General features: G+C 45.8%; 1 protein-coding gene across 2 annotated transcripts in view; it reads left to right on the top strand.

The window, feature by feature from the left end:
* SPATA20 (spermatogenesis associated 20) overlaps nt 1-19,768 on the top strand; it is a 2,241,715-nt gene that overhangs the window by 1,385,751 nt on the left and 836,196 nt on the right. The window contains exon 10 of one of the 2 annotated variants that reach the window (XM_069654894.1): nt 19,517-19,729. The exons of the other annotated variant lie outside the window; for it this stretch is intronic. Coding sequence (XP_069510995.1) covers nt 19,517-19,729 — 213 coding nt within the window. The remainder of the gene's footprint in view (nt 1-19,516; nt 19,730-19,768) is intronic. 2 annotated transcript variants of the gene reach the window in all.

Here is a 19,768-nt window from a genome sequence, read left to right on the forward strand (position 1 = left end):
TGTATGTCCATCTCCTGTGCCGCCTCTCTGCCTCTTCCCCCGCGCCCTCTGCATCGTTGGAGGGAGTAGGGGCTGCGATCTCCGTCCTCGTGGGCTTCCAACGTCTGAGATACCTTCCGAGGCTCCGCGGCGCTGGATTCCCTGCTTAGTTCCTCCCGCCGCCTCTACACGCTCCTTCCTCGGAGCTGGCTCCGTTGATCTTCGTGGGGAGGGAAGGTGGCGATCACGCTGCACGGACGCGGCGCTTCTCCTGCCCAGAGCTGGCCCAATAAATCTTCCGCCGCTGTCCCACCGAGGTGCCGGGAGTTTCAATCTGCTCTGCTTCAGCGGTTCCCAAGACGCGGCTCCCCTCTGTCTCTACGCCACGGTGGGGGAGGGGCGCTCCGCTCCCACAGCATCGCATATGTTCGTTTGTCGGAGAATTCAGTTCCCAAGCATGTCCGGTGTCTCTCTGGGCTTGCAAAGTTGCTAGTTGGTGGAGCTGGTACCCTCAGGGTCGTTGCTTAATGTGGTGCTGCTGACTGGCCAGGCAGGAGCGAGACTCACACACGTCTCCCTGCGCCAGCGGCCATCTTGGAATCGTTCGCCTGTTCTTTTGCCATCCTGTCGTTTAGCCTTCTTCCTGGCCTGAGAGGCCAGGAAAATCCTTATAAGGACTTCCAGTGCCCGGGAAAACAGGAGCTTTTGGCGGGCTACTGGAGGGCTTTGTGTGTTTGCTGGCAGGATGTGGGCTGGGTCTGTCTGTCTCCAATCCACAAACTAGTTTCAGTGTGTTTGAGTGGTATGCATGAATGTTTCCACCAGTGGTCCTGATTGGACCACTACTGGGGTGTGTGTGTGGGCTAGTCCTGCTATTGGCTAGTGTGAGTTTCAGTTCTGACCTGGCTTTTAGGATATGAAGAGGGCCCTTGCACCCATTCTTCAGAGATCCTGGAGAAACCTGAAGGAGCCAAGTATCCTAGCCAGCTGTGAGACCTGCAAAGAGACCTAAGACTCGACTGAAGGAGGCCTGGCACCCAACTCTAGTGCTTTTCTGGAGGAGCCCTGTCTTGCTCTTGATCTTTAGTAGTCCTGCGAAGGAGCTACAACCCATGGAGTGGAGGGACCATCCATTCCCGACATCTGCTCTGTGCCCTGTCAAAGGAAGCCTTTGGAAGTGCCCTTACACCGTCCTGTGGCTGACCAGCTTAGTTTTTGGGCTACCGTGCTGCCAGCGTCACCGTACCGAGTTTCGGCCTGAAACTTAGGGGATCCTCGGCTTGCCCTGCAAGACTGCCTCCTGCGAAATGTCGGCGTCCTGGCATCAAGGGGACACGAGATAGGAGGGAAAGTCTGACCTTGGCTGCTGAGTCCTTTTGCGTCGCCATGCACGGTGACCACCATCCGAAAATTGCTAACCTGACCTGAGTCCAGTCCTGAGAGGGGTGCTACATCGAGTTTTTCTGCATTCTTCGACCGAGAGTCCTTGCAACAGTAAAAGACTCCAACCAGAGATCAGCTTGAACCTGCAAACCCTGGGAATCAATGACTGCGGCTTTCGGCTGGAAAAGCACCAACGGACACTCTTCCTTTGTTCTGCCAAGTCTGGGGAAGAATCGAAGTACAGGGGGTAAGTTACAGAGTTTCTAACCTACCCCTATACTCCGATTATAAGTCTACAGACTTGTAATAAAGCTTATTTCCAACACTTTTTGCTTTGCCATTGCTTGCTTGTACAAGACATCTGACTGTTGGGGCTACTTTTGGGCATTAGTCTAACTTGAACCCTAAACCTAAGAACCCTTCACTGGACCCCAGAGACCCTACCTGCATTTTTTTCCTGCATCCTAAATTATGTCGAACTGTATCCTGAACTATTGGGCACAAGGCCCCAGGCAATTTAGGGCTGGACAATTTTAGTTAGGGATCATCTCTGTGGACCTTTTTGTGCATAATACTTGTCTAACCTTTGCTTTGCAGGAGTTTCTGATTTGTATTATGTCCTATAACAAAGTGAATGTATATATGTATTTAGTTTGATAGTGTTGTGTGGTACGTCTACCTGCTTGTAGTCATTATTCTATAGTGTGATTGGCCATAATTAAATAACTGTATTTTAATACAGCCTGTCTAAGTGTAATCTAGGATTCCCATTGTGTCACCTCATTGTGGACCCTTTTCAAACCCACCCCATCTGATGAACTTAGCCTAGACCGCCTGTCACTGCTACCTAAACTGGTTTGGCTACAGCTTCCCAGAGTTGTTCCTGTCACAATATAGATTGGCCTTCTATACATCTATACACCAGGCCAGAGTATAGAAAATCAGTCCCAACACTTCTCAGCAGGGAAGGCGGCTCAAGCCTGCATCACAACCTCAGGGCTTGGCTCCTGCAGCCCTAGAGTTTGGTGGATACGAGTTGCCTGCAGACTGCATAGAGGTCCTCGCCAAGGCAGGCCGTCGTCGACTTTGAAGTGTTATGATCACAAGTGGAAGTATTTCGCTACGTGGTACCGGTCGTAGAAGATTACCCCGCTGAGGGTCACGGCTCTGCAAGTTCTTCCATACTTTATCTCCTTGGCCAAAGCCGGCATTCACACGCTTCTATCAAGGTGCATCTGGCGGCTATCTCACGCTACAACAGGTCTCGAGGAAGAGTGTCACTTTGGTCTCATTGACTCATCAAGGTGTTCCTCAAAGGTCTTTTTTGATCTTTCCCGCCGGTGAAGGCTACTGCCCCGGCGTGGGAACTCAACGTGGTTCTGACGAGGCTCATGGGGGCACCTTCGAGTCTATGCATCAGGCCCCTCTCAAGATCCTCTTGTGGAAAACGGCTTCACTTGTGGCAATCATCTCTGCTAGGAGGGTGGGCGAGATCCAGTCCCTATCCTGCAAGCAACCATACCTGACTTTCCACGAATCGAGGGTGGTGCTGCGGATGCACCCCTCTTTCATGCCAAAGGTTCAGTTGGAATTCCACCTCAACGAGCCTTTGGTGTTACCTGTTTTTTTTCCCCAAAACTTCGTCACCAGCTGAAAGGGCCTTGCACTCGCTGGACGTTGCTCATTTCTTAAAGTTATACGTTACACGCACAAAGAGTTTTCGGAAGACTTTACAACTGTTTGTGAACTTTGGTCCTGTGAACCAGGGGAAGGCCTTGTCCAAGGCTACCATCTCAAGGTGGCTCTCTGGCTGCATCATTGTCATCAGTCGATAAACCAAACGCTGCCCGGCCGTCCGAGAGTATACGCTACCAGAGCGATCGCTGCGACTACAGCGTTCCTGTCTGGTCCTGCTGGACATCTGCAGGGCTGCTAGGTGGAGGTCAACGCACACATTCACAAGGTTCTACGGCGTTGACAGGGATTCCAGGTAGGACTCCAGGTCGGCCAAGCAGTGCTACGCAACCTGTTCGCTTGAGGTGAGTATGTTCCAGAGGTAAGAGTAATTGCTTCTGTTGAGCCTTGCCACCTCCTGTGGTTGTAAGATGTTGTACTGCTATGTATTCGTTATTCATGAGCATGTGAATCTATGCTAGACCCCATGCTAGAGAAGGAACAAGTTACTTTGCTGTAACTATTGTTCTCCAGCATGGGTCTGGCATGAATTCACATACAAACCCTCCCTCCGACCCCTCTGTGGCTCTTCTTGGTCATACTGCCACTTTACGTGCTTACAAAATCTGAAGATGGCTGCCAATGGAGGTGCTTAGGGATAGGACTGTCATTGGATGTCTTACTGTTGAGGTGTTGAGGAAAATGCTCTCCCACACAATAAACTTGCAGGTGTGTTCTATCCAGTTGCACCTTCATGACACTTGGACACACAAACTCTGTCATGAATGAATACATAAGCAAACAAAAGAGGTGATTGCTGGAAGGTCTTGAATTAATCTTAACTGCTGACATTGCTCTGGGCATCTCTCCAGACCATCGTTCTTCGCCTGCCAAGCCATTACAGAAAGGGGGAAACACCTTTCTGTAATGGCTTGGAAAGCACTAAGATTAATTCTAAACCTTCCATCCATCACCTCTTTTGTGTTGCTAATGTGTTGCTAATGTCTGTGTCTGTAATGTAAGTGACTTCAATCCAGCACTCCAACTAAATCAATGCTTAGTATGGTATGCCCAATGGAAGCCCTTATTTATATATTTTTATGTCACATTTCTTTAAATCTGGATGATGAACCCTTATATAACGCCCCCCTCTTTGAATCCCCCTGACCTCTCTGAGCCAAGAGGTAGGTTTGTTTTGCAAATTAAAAGGTTTATTTGAAGAATTAAACAATATATATCACACTTTTATGAACACAATAATATCTGAATAGCAAACTTAAGAAAATGGACGGTAATCAAAAATGGTAATATCACAAGATCAACAATCTCTTTAATCACTTAATAGTAGGAATAGGGAGGATAATGTAGCAGGGAATACTTAATATGATTCAAGAAAATGCAAGATGGGAAAGAATGCAACACAGAAATAAACTTAATATGATTTCAATCAAAATACAAGATAATCACTTTTTCCCCTGTGACTACTCACTCCCCCCAGTATGCAATATTAAGAGATGGAAATGACGGCACACAGGTTTCAGAAATATAATCAATAATGCAGTTCAATCTCAATTCCCCCAGCAAGCTTAGAGAGAACAGGTATGATCTTAAAACACAGGTCAAAAATGCTTTTGAATGTGATTGCACTGGATGGGAAAATCTGCTAAAATGATTTTAATTCACTAAATGAGATTCAGGATAAGAATGAATCACTTTTCCTGTTTCATAGATCTTCCTTGGAGTGTTCGGGGTTATAGGTGTTATCTGGAGGCAGTTTCTTGTCGCCAGTGGTGTTGCTAGTTGGTGCATTACGTGCTGGCCACGTGTACATGTAGGGGTTTTGTCTGGTGGTGGTCTTGGTGTGAACTTTCTCTGTTTCAACAAAGGAAAGGAGGGAGAAGTGTTGTAATGTGTCTTGCTAGCTGAGGGGATGAGATCACTGTACATGGAATGTAGTGAGGTCAGTGTGAGTGGAGTGTTGGTGTGTTGTGATCTGAAGGGGGTTCTATGCTTGGCAGTTGGAGGTATGCTGGCTTGGATAGGACATGCCAATGTGTTGTTCCTGGCAATTGAACTACAATAAACCTACTTAATAACTTACCTGCTGGTTCGGGTGTTCATCAGCTTCCAAGTTATTACACTGGCAACGAGGATGGGATGCTGTCGGGAGGGGACGGCCCAGAACCAGGAAACATTGCCCTCCATTGAAATCATGTCATGCCAGAAGGTTTAAGCCCTGGTATTTTTAACTGGGCTGCAGATGCCTTTTCAGCAGGCCGGGTGGTGCTGAGCAAAGGATCTGATCGGCACACAGGTCGGTGTGCGGTGCTGGAGGGGCAAATTGTTGAGTGCACCTGCGGAAAAGAATGGGCCTTAACATATGCCCTGGAGGGTGCGTTGTCCGTTCACATTAAGCGCCTATGGCGTTCTACTAAGCGGTGCTTACACTGTACATTCCATTCCATGTACAGTGATGTCATCCCCTCAGCTAGCAAGACACATTACAACAAAATGGAGCCAATGGCAATTCGCAGCAATTTTTCCACGTGCGTGAAACGCGATTACGGAAAAAATATAATTGGAATGTCGTATTAGGTTTGTTGGAAAGCTTAGGATCTTAGCTTCACAATGAAGTTAAATTTCGGTTCTAGGACGTGCGGTTCAAGAGTTAAGGGGGGTTTTGTGAAGGTAGATTTTTCATAAATAAAGTCAAGATTTCAGAAATGACAGATGCGCTTTAAAGATTTACCAACAAGGATAGGCTTAAACTAAGGAGCTATGAAGAAGCAAGACATTCAACGGTCAGCCACCAGAACCTCGGTGCCACCGCTCTGATCTCTGTCCGTCAAAACACCTGTTGCTCTTCAGAAAATATCAGCGCAAAAATGATTATTGCTACAATTACAAGAATTATGTGGAGGAGAGAAGAATTTAGGATAGACACAAGATCCTATAAAGCAGTTCTGGACAGGTTGAAATGGTTAGAATAAGATTACTTTAAACTAAGAGATGACTATGTACAGTTCTAGACTAGATACTCACTCCTAGGCTATGGGATGGAATGGGCCTCGTCAAAGATCTGGTCAAGGGTTTGGCTGGGTTCTCTTGCCATCGGACAGGTCTCGGGCACTCTGGGTTCTGCTCTGAGCACTGCACAGCGGTCGGGGTGGCCTCTTGAACTGGATCTGACGTGTTCTGGGTTACAGCTCTTCTTTCTCTGGGTCTGGATATAGCACAGGGTTCTTAGCTAGAAGCAACACAGCTCAGCCAGGCTGTTGAATGGTTTGGTTAGGCCCTGTGGAAGTTTAGGGGTTAGATTCAGGTTTGCAAAAGATTCGGAAGCCTGCTGAAAAAGTTTCAGTTTGTGGGTTAGGCCTCTCTGCTTCAAGGTTTTAGAGTTTGGGTTCTAGAGTTTGGTTCTGAAGTCTGGATCTATCTGGAGTCTGGAGTCCTGCAGGGTGCTTCGCCAAGAAATCGGTAAGTAGTGGAAAGGTGTCTTATCTGGGTCTCAGCAGTCCCTATTTATGTGTTTCCAAAGGGGGTGAGGAGGCTGACTCTCTATGGCCAACCCTCTAAGGATCCTGATAGGTCAGAGAATTTCCTGTCCCCTGATTGGAGAAAGGATCAGCGTGTCATATGTGTCAGAGTGATGCTGTGTTTTATGGCTTAACTGAAATCCCTCCACTTTGCTTTTTCATAGAAACTCTATTTTTCCCAAAAAAACGTATTTCCCAGATACACAAGTTGTTCATAATACATATACACATCACAGATTAATTAAGGCATGTCTCTGTTGAAGTCCCATGTTCCTACGAGCTTGGGTTCAGAAATGACCACTTATTCGCGCTTTTGGTGGATTTCCCAATATTGGTTCTGCACCAAATTTTACACAGGCATACACCCTCTATCTGAGCACATCTCTGTAATTGTTCCTGTTCCTAACACAAATATAGTAGCTACAACATGAATAAATTCCGGGGTTTATTCTTTGAACATCGCACGGATTCCAGCTTAGTCTTAAATTGTGAGTGAATTTTTCATTTCAACAATCCCAAAGTTTCATATTTTTGTCAGCTTGGTACAATTTGTGATAAGCATTTTTATAAAACATACATTTGCTTTCAATTCAATTCACACAATGGTTTGTCTCTGCCTCCAGGGTCCAGGCTGACTCAGAGGTCACATGGCCTGTCCTGTTGCCAGGAGTTGTTGTCAGTTACACCCGAATTTAGCATATTCTATTCAGTTGAAAGACTCTATTGTCCATTTCCCCTGCCAGCAGAGAAAATCCCCTCCCCATCTGATTAACATGTCCATGCGACATCCTCCCTTTTGGTAGGAAGGCCCAAGGTGTGAGGGTTCTCGGGGAAAGACAGCCTCTTGAAAGTTTTAACTAACTCAGATTACCTTCTGGTCAATTGCAACATAGTTCCTTGTAAAAACTTAAAATAAGCAACATATCTTTAAATCAAGTCTTTTTCACCATGAATCACTGTATGGCACTCTATATGGCATTTTGATGGAATTCTCTTCTTTTGGCATAGTTTGGGTTCAATTGTTCAACTTTACACAGATGGTTTTAAAACGCCGGCTTCTTGGTAGAGGCGAGTAACGGTACTGCACCCATTTTTGACAGCTGTCTTTCCATCAGTATCTTTAAAAGGGGATTTTGCTCTGATAGCATATGATTCTTGCTGATATTGTATTGATGTGGATTCTTGCTGTAGAGTAATGTGGAACACCCAACAAGAAGGTTGGATCTTTTTGGTGTTTTTATGAGCCATGATTTGAGCACATTTTTGACAATCAAGAAAACAGATTCCCAAACAGCTCTATATTTCTTTTGGCAATCAGCATTGCTTTTTTCAAGTGGTTTCAGGCTGCTTGGTGGGTAGCCCAATGGTGGGTTTTGGCCAGTGATCTCCTGTGCTCACTACTGACATAGGCACAGAGTAGATGGTGGCCTATTTTTCAGGTTTTCACTGCGCACTTTCTGGTGATTTCTGGTGAGCAGCATGCTTTCCGGCGGCCTTTATGATGTTTCTGCTGCCAGCAATGGACAGTGATGATGCAGGGCTTGGATGAGTGGGTTAATACATCCCACAGTAATAGCTTTCCAGGCTGAAGAACGATGGTGTGGAGAGTTGTCCAAAGCAAGTGCCAGAAGTTCAGATTGATTCTAAACCTTAAATAAATTCATATACAGAATCTAATAACAGCTAGTTACATTGGTTATTCACAAATTAAGCCCATTTCTCTACCAGCATCGCTTCTATGACTCTCACTCCTACTGTTGCTGCTTCATCACTACCTCTGTTTCACGCCCTCTGCATCATAATTTAGCTCTCTTTCCTTCCTGTTACTAATCTGTCTCTGCGTCTCTCACTTTGTTACTCTGTCTCTTAATGTTGAGGTGTTGCTATACCTGTTGTGGTCTTTTGCTCTGTGTCGCTCTGCACCTCCTGTCTCGGAATACCATTATTGCTGTTTCTTCTGTCTTGCTGTCTTCATTGCTCTAAGTCTTCTGTCTCTCGCTCCTGTTAATCCGTTTCTCTGTCATGCTGTGTTACTCTGGCTCTCCTTTCTCCTTTTCTCTGTTGTGGTCTCAATTATTCTTTTCAGCCTTGAATGCTTGAAATAAAGAAACAAAATAGGGGATGATGACAGAGTGGAGCAGTGGGGCCCAGGAAAATCTGCTTTACCATAACCTGCGGGCCCTCTACAACTTGGGGTGGGAGGATAGTGACAGACGGCATGCATACAGCAAGAAAGTTGCTTCCAACTGCAGACTAAGTACCATTATATATAGTGAATTTATGCATACAGTAAGTGCTCAATCTTGCCACTTCACCCTAACGATGCATGCAAAGGGGTGACTGAAGGACCATGCGCAGACGCTTACCTCCCCTTCTGATTACACCCACGCCTCTCAGGAAAGAGAATTTGTGGAGGGGAAAATGGAAGAAGAATGGCTCATACTAACAAAGGACCGGTGCCTGACATGTGTTGCCAAGGGGCACTGGCACCTATGCAAATGAGCACATGAGGATGAACAATTTTTTTATTTTACATGGGTTGAGCTGTGTACAGGCCTTTAACCGTATTTAACATGAAAGGAGGGGTTCCAGATCCAGGGACTCTCATCGCGCACAGTGTATGGCCAATCCGAAAAGGAGGTCCTAAACCAATATCCAAGCTGCGGCTCTGCACTTAAGGAGAGGGTATATTTTATGGATGCAATGTCAATGTGAGACCTCCCCAACCAATGAAGAGTGCTCGATAGGACAAGCAGGCCCTAAATATCAAAAGGAGAATGTAAGTGTTCCATCACGGAATCTCTCTCTGACCTTTAAACTGTGCTGTAAGGGAGTTCTGTGCGCTGATGAAGGCAATTCGTTGAAATATTCCAAGTGTGCCTTGGCTCAATCTGTTTAGGGAGATTGTTCTTAAATTCTATTTCTAAGTACTGGTATGTCACTCTAGTTGGCTTATATGTTTGTTTACTTGAATGAGTTCCTGTCCTTGCAAGTGGTAAAATGGTATGAGCAGTCAAGGCAACACTTCAGAAGGAGTGGACGGATCTAAAATGATAGTAAATGTTGATATTTACACACTAAGCAAAGGTCCACACAAAATGGCTGTAACAATATATATTCTTTATTTAATAAAGTCATGCTTAGGAATTACCTACAAAATATACATACAGGTAAGTACACATTGAAAAAACTTTACAGAATATGAATCATTAAACAAAATCCACGTTTTGATACATGTTATTGGACTAACTGTAAATATTATGCTCAGATGGTTGATGCATTAGCTTTCCCAAAGATGAATTAATCAGATGGTGGCCACACGATAAATGAGCAATGAAGAACATAACACACATAGGTAGACATATTGTTTACACAGAAAGAAAACAAAAACAAGAGCTTCTCTCATTTTAAACCCCATTCACTGAAGGAATGCAGGAATTCAGTCCTGCACTGCTCTTTCAATTACAGGGACATAAAATTGAAAGAAACAAACACCTACTCAAACATTAGAAAGCATTTCTCATCGCCAGTGCAGAGAAATTACATTTTAGGCAGGGAACTTTATTCACCCAATGTTTTGCATGTAGTGTGTAATGCCTTCAAACACTTAAACATGAAAAGTCTAAGAAGTGAAACCCAGTATGAAAACAACAGTGATACTATTGTAGAGAAATTGCAAAATGTTAGATTCAAAGGCTTAGAGAAACAACAGATACGCGTTTTCACTTTATTCTTCCTCTTGAATCCCACCCAGCCCGGGTCCATCCTAGATGTGATCACAAGCGGTTCTGTGGCCAATGTAAATAAGAAGGGCAAGAGGGGGCAACCTTGCCTCGTCCTAGGGGGGAGGTTCTTGAGGATATCCCATTGACTCTGACTTCTGCCATGAGAGAAGTATAGAGCGGGCGAATCCAACTTGAAAAACCATACGTCCCATAACCACCCACAGGGAATCCCAATGAATCCCAATGAACAGAGTCCAAGACCTTCCACTGAGTGTGCAAGTGGATCTGATAGCATGGCAGCTTGATGTATGGCAAAAATGCAATCTTCGAAGATTCATGCATGTGAATCTAGTAGGCATGAACCTACATCGGTCTTGATGGATAAATGAGCCTTTCACCGCCAGTAAGCGATTAGCCAGAACTATTGCTAATATCTTGGCAACCCTGTTTATAAGTGAGATCGGCCTATAAGAAGCTCAATGTTCTGGCAGTTTACCCGGTTTGGGAAGAACTACATTGGACGCTTTTGTAAGGTCTGGGGAGAGGCGCCCCTCCTGTCTATGGTGTATAAATAGACGGTGTAATGGTCCAATAACAAGTTTCCCGAGCCTCTTCCCTATCTATATTGGGAAAGCCATTTGGTCCTGGAGTCTTCCCAGACTGTAGCTGAGAAATAACAGTAGCTATTTCGTCCTCAGTGATATCTGTTTCTAAACTCAATATCTGTTGGTCTGTGAAACATTGTAGGGTAATGGTGTAAATAACCATCAGCTCTCTAGCGGAGGGCAACTCCTGTGGCGTATGGTTTGACGACTAGTATGTGGCAAATGCATTGGAATATCTGTATCTGCTGTCAAAATAATTAAAGTTTCTCACCGTAGTGACTCGAGTACTCATAGTTGTGAGCGCCCCACAACAGGGGGATTGTACTGGAATCTTTGGCAGTGAAAAATCGAGCTTCCCCTTTAAATTTAGTATAGCACACCGGGGTTGGCTTCAGGCGTGGGAAGACCCCGCTGAGGCCCCGCCCTCCGGCGCCTTACCTTAGTCCCCTTTGAACACATCGGACTCTTGGATACCTGGCTACTCTTAGTACATATTAGCCCTTGGCACACTAGCGGGGGAAGGTGGGTGGGACATATGGAGGAAAGGGGACCATAGTCTGAGTACTCTAGTCACTACAGTGAGTAACTTTAATTTCTCCAGCATTGGATCTTTCATGGATTCACATGCTGTGAATATTCCCCGTCGTCAGGCTGGGAACCTCAGTAATTTTAAAATAGCGTCTTCCCCTGGAAAAATGTAGTGTCCTATCAACGTCTTTTTGGGCGCTTTAGCTACAGTGCCTGCCTCCACGATTGTGTCTTCGGCTCCGTCGGCTGTGATTGAAAAAGGCCCGAGGTTCTCGTCGTCGACGGACAACTTGTTGCCAACAGGAGCGGCCTTCTGCCCTATGTAATCTCTTCACAGCATGTGGATCCATGAAAGATCCAATGCTGGAGAAGGCAGTAGTTTCTTACCTGTAACTCCATTTCTCCAGCGTTGGTATCTTTCATGGATTCACATGCCCCTGCCAGGCCGCCCCTACATGCAAACCTGGTTCGGGTTGCCTCTACTTTGGAGGTTAAAATCTGAAGGGAAGCCGCGGGGACGGACGCGGGGACGGGGCTATTTATACCTTACGTCCTATTGGTGGTGGCTAGAGCACCCAAAAAGACGTTCATAGGACACTAAAGTGTCGAAGTTTTCCAGGGGAAAACGCCGTTTTAAAAATGACCGAGGTTCTCAGCCTGACGACGGGGAATATTCACAGCATGTGAATCCATGAAAAATACCAACGCTGGAGAAATGGAGTTACAGGTAAGAAACTACTCCCTACTCATACGTCCCGTACCCTTTCCTCCATCCTTGTGGGTGATTTCACCAAACAAGAACATAGGGTAGAGCTGTGATAGTCTGTCTCATATCTAGGACGAAGCAAAAAGGTTTTTCGGAATCGCCTGGCCAAACTCTGCATTGCGCCTGGAGCTGGTGTCCAGTGAATAGTACTTAAAGGAGGCTGGCGGAGTGGCCCAAGTAGCTGCCTTGCTGATGGCATCCCAAGAATCATGTCTCTGAAATGCGACGACTGTGGCCTTGGCTCTGTCCGCATGGGCATGAACCTCAATTACAGGTTTGCCCATGGCCGTGTACGCCTCAGAAATACCCTGAACCATCCAACGGGTGATGGAAGCCTTGGAAGCCATTATGTCATCGAGAGGACAGGTGACAGGGACCAGACCCTTGTCACAAGCCCAATTGCAGAACCTAGTTCATTTACTCTTATACGAGGACCAAGCCGATGGCCTCCTGGCCTGCTGAATGATGTCCCAGTTGTCATCCGAAAATTGAGCATGCTGAAGCCTCCGCTGGTCAGGACCCAGGCGCCAGCGCCAGCTTGGCCGGGTCTGGATATTCCACCACCCTGTCCTGCTGTGTCAGGAATCCCCGGCTGGAGATCGGAAGGTGGATGGAACCTTGGGAGCACAACTGTAGCAGATCCGAAAACCAGTGTCTCGAAGGCCCCCGTAGGGGGCAATCAAGATGGGGTTGCAACCCACCGAAACCCGAAACCTGCAGAGGGTCAGTTGGAGCAGATGAGTGGCCGGGAACGCATAACACCTGCGGCCATGCCAACATATTTGGAAGGCATCTCCCAGAGACACCCCAACCTGCCCACAAAGGAAAGTGGGGGCACTTGGAATTCTGAGGGCATGCAAACAAATCAAGGTCCGTGAACCACCAACGCTGGAACAGGGGCCACAATGAGTTGGTGTTCAACTCCCATTTGTAATTGTTGAACGCCAGGTGGCTTAGTGAGTCCGCTTCTGCATTGCTGTCCAGCGGGAGGTGGACTGCTGAAATCAAAACTCTCTTTGTCAGGACCCATTTCCAGATCGATACCGCCTCCATGCAGAGTATGAGCCAAGCCAAAAAAACTATTGCAAAAAAGAAAAATACATATACCTTTGACCAACTAACTTATAATAAAAAAACAACTAAACACAGATAAGAAAGAATTTTAAAAAAAGAATCTTGATTTAGCATCCATGGCAGCTCAACTGACGAAACTGAAAAAAAAATATTGGTCACGTGGTCACCGCTTAAACCGAAGCATCAATGATGGCCAGAATATGCTAAAAACGCTTTTAGCATCAAAAACAAAAAATTCCTTGGCGTTGATAAATAACCAAAATAAATCTCAAAGCATTAAAAAACAGATAATTACTAGTCTCCCAACACCATCTAATATTGACAATAGCATTGGCTAGTCCTTTACAGATTAATAAAGCTGATATTTTAAATTTGATCACGACTGCTTCGAAATCACACGCTGCTGGACCAAATGGACCAACTAACCAGATGCTTTAATCCGATTCTCATACCTGGTCAATAATCCTAACGAAACTCTTCAAGAAAATTGTAACATCTAAAGTAATTCCCAACTCTTGGAAACAGGCTATAATAATTCCTTCATAAAAAGGGTGCTACACAAGATCCAACATATTACAGACCAATCGCTCTCGTGGACTACGATAGCAAAATATTTTCCTGTATTGTTCTCCTAGAGTTGCACAAATGGGCCACAAGTGATCATATTCTATCGAAATGCCAAACAGGATTTAGAAAAGGGCTCTCACCCATTCTGAACGGCCTCTCTTTAAACACCCTACAAGCATGAAGTCAGAAAAAACAATCTCTTCCAACCTACATTGCCTTCATAGATTTTTCAAAAGCTTTTGATTTGGTAAATGGGTCAAAACTATGGTAGAAACTAAAAGCTTGGAATATACCTGATAGGTTATTGCAAATAATCATCACTTTGCGCGACCATACCACCTATAGAGTCAGATTAAAGTTATATTCAGACCTATCTTCAAACATCCCGATCGATAATGGCGTAAGATGAGGGTGCCTCCTAGCAGCACTACTATTTAATTTATATCTCGCAGATTTAGTCCCTTTCTTGCAAAATTACACCTTTGCAACTCCTACTATTGGAAAGTGTAACATCATCTACTCGCCTATGCTGACTCTAATAGATAGTACCTATTTGGGATTAAAAGATCTACTCTCAGCATTAGAAGCATATGGCATGGATAACGATCTAAAAATAAATCCAACAAAATCACACATTAGTCTTTTTGGAAAACCTAGTAACAAGTCTTACAAACTTCAATGGCACTTGACAAAGCAACCCATTCATATAGTCAAAAAAGTCAAGTATTTGGGACTTAATCTTGTGGCCGTCTTTACAAGATCTAACCCAAGAGCTGTAATGGAAAGTACAGCAATATATGTGTCATTTAAAAAAAATTCCTGGCACATATTGTCAATTCTCTCTGGTACCCCTAATCAAATGCTATAAAGGGAAAATAGTTCCAGCTCTGCTATACGGAATGGAATGCACTCCCCACTCACGCAATATCAATTGGTACCGATTAGAACGTTGCATATGGAAGAAAACATTATCTCTCCACCAATCTCTGTGCCCAGGCCTAACCGTGCTGGGGGGGGTGTTGCCCTTATCTTCCCTGAATGGATTCCTGCCACTGTCATTCCTACGCAGACCTACTCCTCTTTTGAATGTCTCGTCTGCCGAATCTCTCTCTCTCCCAGCCATTCCCTTACCGTGGCTACTATCTATCGGCCACCTGGTCAAATTTCCTCCTTCCTCTCTGAGTGGGCTGACCTTTCCTCCTCACTCCTGTCCAATACCACTCAACTCCTCTTTCTTGGTGACTTCAACATCCACCTGGAGGCCTCCTGTCCCCCCACTGGACTCTTTCATGACCTCTGCGACTCTCTCTCACTCTATTCTCCCGTCTGGGCCTACTCATTCTGCAGGGCACACTCTTGATGCTCTGATCTCTTCTGACCTTCCCCTCTCCGTCCCTCTCTCCATTCCTCTCTCCTGGAGTGATCACTTTCTCCTATCCTCCCACCTCACCCTCCCTACCCCTCAGGCAAAGCCACCCTCATCATCGCCACCCACCTTCTCGGCCATCCGACCCATGAAGCGCATGTCAGTTGAGGCTTTCGCTGCCACCTTCTCGCCCCCCCTCCCCCTTCGGCTGACTCCCACCCTGACACAGCCCTCTCCATGCTCCACTCTGCTATATCTGATACTCTTGATATCCTTGCCCCTGTCATGAGAATCCGCCTGAAGCCCAAAGCCAAATGTAACTCCTGGTATGACTCGGATCTCGTCACCCTTAAACGCAAGTGCAGGGTGGCAGAGAGGAAATGGCGTGCTTCGTGTTCATCCTCTGACAAACTGGCCTGCCGCCTGCTCCAAAGGCAATACCGTCTCTCCGTTCTCATCAAGAAGAGAGCCCTTATCCAAGCCCGCATCTCTGCGGCATCTAACAACTCGGCTGAACTCTTTAAAATCTACAAGGAGCTTGCCAACCCTGCTGCAGTCTCTACCTCTCCTGTCCCCTCCCAGGCCCTCTGCACGGCACTGGCCTCTCACTTCATCTCTAAAACTCAGGACATCCTGTCCTCACTCTCCTCCTATCACCTCCCTCCCTTTCTTCCCGGCTCTTCCTCTGGCCCTTCTGCAGCCACCCCTCCTCCCTCCTTCTCTGCCTTTCCCCTTTTTTCTGCTGACGAGGTCTCCAGACAAGTCCGATCTATGAAAGTCTCGTCTAAACAGGTTCACCCCTGTTCCTCCAAAACTATCAAGGACCACATCGACTCCCTGGCTCCCGCCCTGGCTGATTTTTGTAACCACTCCTTCGCCTCTGGAGTCTTCCCATCCCCCCTCAAGCACTCCCTTGTGCACCTTCTTCTTAAGAAACCCTCTTCTGACCCCTCCTGCCCGGCCAACTATCGCCCAATCTCGATCACTCCCTTCCTGGGCAAGCTCCTGGAGAAACTGGCCATCTCCCAGCTTAAACTCCATGCTGAATCTGTTGGTAGCCTTCATGACCAACAGTCAGGCTTCAGAGCTGCCAGAAGCACGGAAACTGCACTCCTGAACATCCGTGAAGACTTGCTCTCCAACCTTGACTCTAACACTCCTTGTGTTCTCATTTTGCTCGATCTCTCTTCTGCCTTTGATACTGTCAACCACGCCATCCTGCTCAACCGTCTCCGTGATAACCTGGGTATCACTGGTCAGGCTCTGGCGTGGCTGACTTCTTTCCTTTCCAATCGACCCTCCCAGGTCCAACTTGGGTCCTTCCTCTCTGACGTCTTCTTCTCCACCTGTGGTGTTCCCCAGGGATCTAATCTCTCTCCCTGGCTTTTCAACCAGTATCTGTCACTCCTTGCCCACTGCATCGCCGCCCTCTTCCCCAACTTTCAGTGCTATGCGGACGATACCCAGCTCATTTTCAGGTTACCCTCGGCCTCCTCCTCTCCTTCCCTCATCTCTGACTGTCTGTCTGCTATCCAGGAATGGTGTGCCGCCAATGACCTCTGCCTTAATGCCAGTAAGACTGAGATTCTACTCATCGGCACACCCACTCCCTCCTTCCCTGCAGCTCTCTGGCCGGCCTCTCTTGGCCCTCTTCCTGCTCCTACCTGCAAGGCTAAAAACCTTGGGGTCATCTTCGACTCTACACTCTCCTTCTCTCCTCACATATCTGACGTCTCTAAGAAGTCACACTACCAGCTGCACCTCCTTAGAGGTATTCTTCCCTTCCACTCCTTCCCCCAGAAGCTCACTGTCTTCCGAGCCCTGGTTCTCTCGAAGCTTGATTACTGTGACAGCCTCTATCTTAATCTGCCTGCCTCCACTCTCCGCCCTCTGCAACTCATCCAGAACAGAACTGCGAGACTTGTCCTTGGCCTCAAGCCCAGGGACCGTATCTCTCCAGGACTGAAATCTCTACACTGGCTCCCAGTGGCTGCGAGGATTAAGTTCAAAACCCTCTGCATTATCCACAAGGCCTTCTGGAGCCCTTCGCTCATCCGTCTCCAACTCCCTCAGGGTCAGCCGCTTCTCAAAGCAACGAGCTGGGGGTAGATCTCTCTCCGCGGCAGGGGCCTCCCTCTGGCACAGCCTTCCTGCCTCCCTGAAACTTGAGGAGAACCATCTCCGGTTCCGGAAGCACCTCAAAACCTTCCTCTTTGCCTCTGCTTTCTCTGTCCCTCTCCCCAGCTAAATTCTACACTGAAATTGCACTGAATCTGCAACTGGGCCACTCTCACCGACCTCGGTCCTGGGCCCAGCCACTCTCCACTTGCAATGCCTCCCTGGCATCCCCTGCACTGCGGGACTGTCTCTGTATCCCTACAGCCCCCCCTTCCCAGCACTTGTCTGCACTTACCTTGCACTTGCCACCAGCTGGCCCTATTTATTTATTTATTTTTATTCTACTTACTTGCACTGCACTTCCCCCTCCCCTTCCCCTTGCACTTTTCCCTTCCCCTACCCCTGCACTTGCGCGGTCTGAATGATACCTGGCCTAGTAGGATCGTTGTCTGTCTTCCCCTTGTTCCCCCTCCCTGCCTCGTCGCGCCTTGAAACACTTGTGTATAGGCGCGTTACAAATGCCATATCATATCATATCAATCGTTACCGATTGTTGGATTAAGATACAAGCTTGGTTTACACTCTATTCAATCTATCATTTGAAGGTTTTAACTTTCTTTAGGCTGATCCTGATTCCTCCTGACCGAATGTGTTACGAAGATATTAACGAATATACCAATTCTCGTAAAAATAGTTTCCTCAGCAATATTCAGGATGATGCTCTAAAGATTCTAATGCAGTGTGAATGCTCTACTCAGACTCTCATTGAAAATCCTGAGAAAGACAAAAAAGCGCTCATGTGCACAGATTGGATAAAAACAATTACAATCAGCAATTTAAAAAATATCAAAAACTTTCCTCTATGTACAAAACCAAACTCCTATCTGTTGCCTTATATTAGAAGGTTTCCCAGCCCTTTGTGGCAAAAGGAATTATTGCAGTTTTGGTTGGGTATGACAAAGACCAACGAGACTGACCGAATCTGGAATAAACTAGACGCCTCTAAGGGGGAATGCAATCTATGTGGAGAAGGACTCATTCAAGACATGCACCATGTGCTAATTGTTTGTCCATCTACCATTTCATTCATAGATAAACACTTTGCAAACTTTGCAAACAAGATTTCAACCCAAGACTTTTGGCCCAGACTTTCGGCCGGAAAATAGATTTCATTACCAATTGCTTTGTTGAAATTATTGAATGAACTGTACCCTGCCTCCACAACTTTATAACACAACATTTTGGAAATAACTTCATCAAAATTTAATGACCCAATGTATACAACTATATCTGTTAACACATACCATTTTGTAATACCAACTGCTTATTTTGATTAATGTAGCAAGGTATTAATTTTAAACATGATCGTTTTTATCTTTTCCTTTTCTTAACAGCTATGTTACGCATGATTGAAATGATTTAAGTATACGCACTGAAAGTATATTTTTCTTTTCTTTTTCTTTTCTCTTTTATTCTGTATTTGATACAATGTGTAAAAAGTCATTTTGTGAGACTAAATGCACAATAAAAAAAATGCAAAAAACAAACAACTTGAATTATAACATTTCCCTCTCTGGGTTCCATCACAGGGTTGTGTATACTCTTGGGACAGTGAAACTTTAGTTGTTTTACTCTCACCCTACTAATGAATTTCAGATCGGTCACCGCAAGTTGGGACATTAAAAAATTCAAAATAAAATACAAATAAAATATAACATTATGGGCAAAGGACGACTATATGCTTATTGTTGCTATTGGAGTTCTATTTACAAGTTCTGCCAGCTCATGAAAACTCAAGAACGTTCTCATCTGTTCCTTTCAATACCTCTTCACATTCCGAATGTATCTGAGAACTGGTTAGATCACTCCTTAATCGCTGTCAGTAAGATCATGGCCTGCCACTTGCTTGCAAGGCGGTCCTCTAGTAGACAGTCCGCACTCAGTAGTCACACAAAGGTGATTGTATTTGTGTTGCTTGCTTGCAAGTGGGAACTGTAGTGAACAGACAGCATTCCCAGAAGTCACACAATGGTTATTGTTGCTATGGATAACTTTACTTAGTGGATGTTTGTTTTTCGGATCTGTGGTACAAACATGATGGTTGTGATGGTTTTAACTTTGAAGAAGGTAGAAATAGTAGTACTAATGTCTTGCTTTGCAGACCTGGACATTTCAGCAATATTTGTTCCCCACAGAGTGGAGGGTTTTATAGTGCAGAGGATGCAGAATCCTATCCAACAGCACAGTCCAGTAAAAAGTTTGAGGGGGCCTTCTGTGTGTGGACTGCAACAGAAATTAAGAACCTACTACCTGATGTTGTACCCGAAGCCATTCAAGAAAAGACAATGGCAGATATCTTAATGTACTACTATGGAGTAAAGGAAGATGGAAATGTCAGCCCAGCCCAGGTAATGTTATGTCAGTGTATCTAACCTGTGCAGTACCAT

Source organism: Ambystoma mexicanum, chromosome 3q (genome assembly GCF_040938575.1).
Source record: "Ambystoma mexicanum isolate Mex_15411 chromosome 3q, UKY_AmexF1_1, whole genome shotgun sequence".
Lineage (NCBI taxonomy): Eukaryota > Metazoa > Chordata > Amphibia > Caudata > Ambystomatidae > Ambystoma > Ambystoma mexicanum.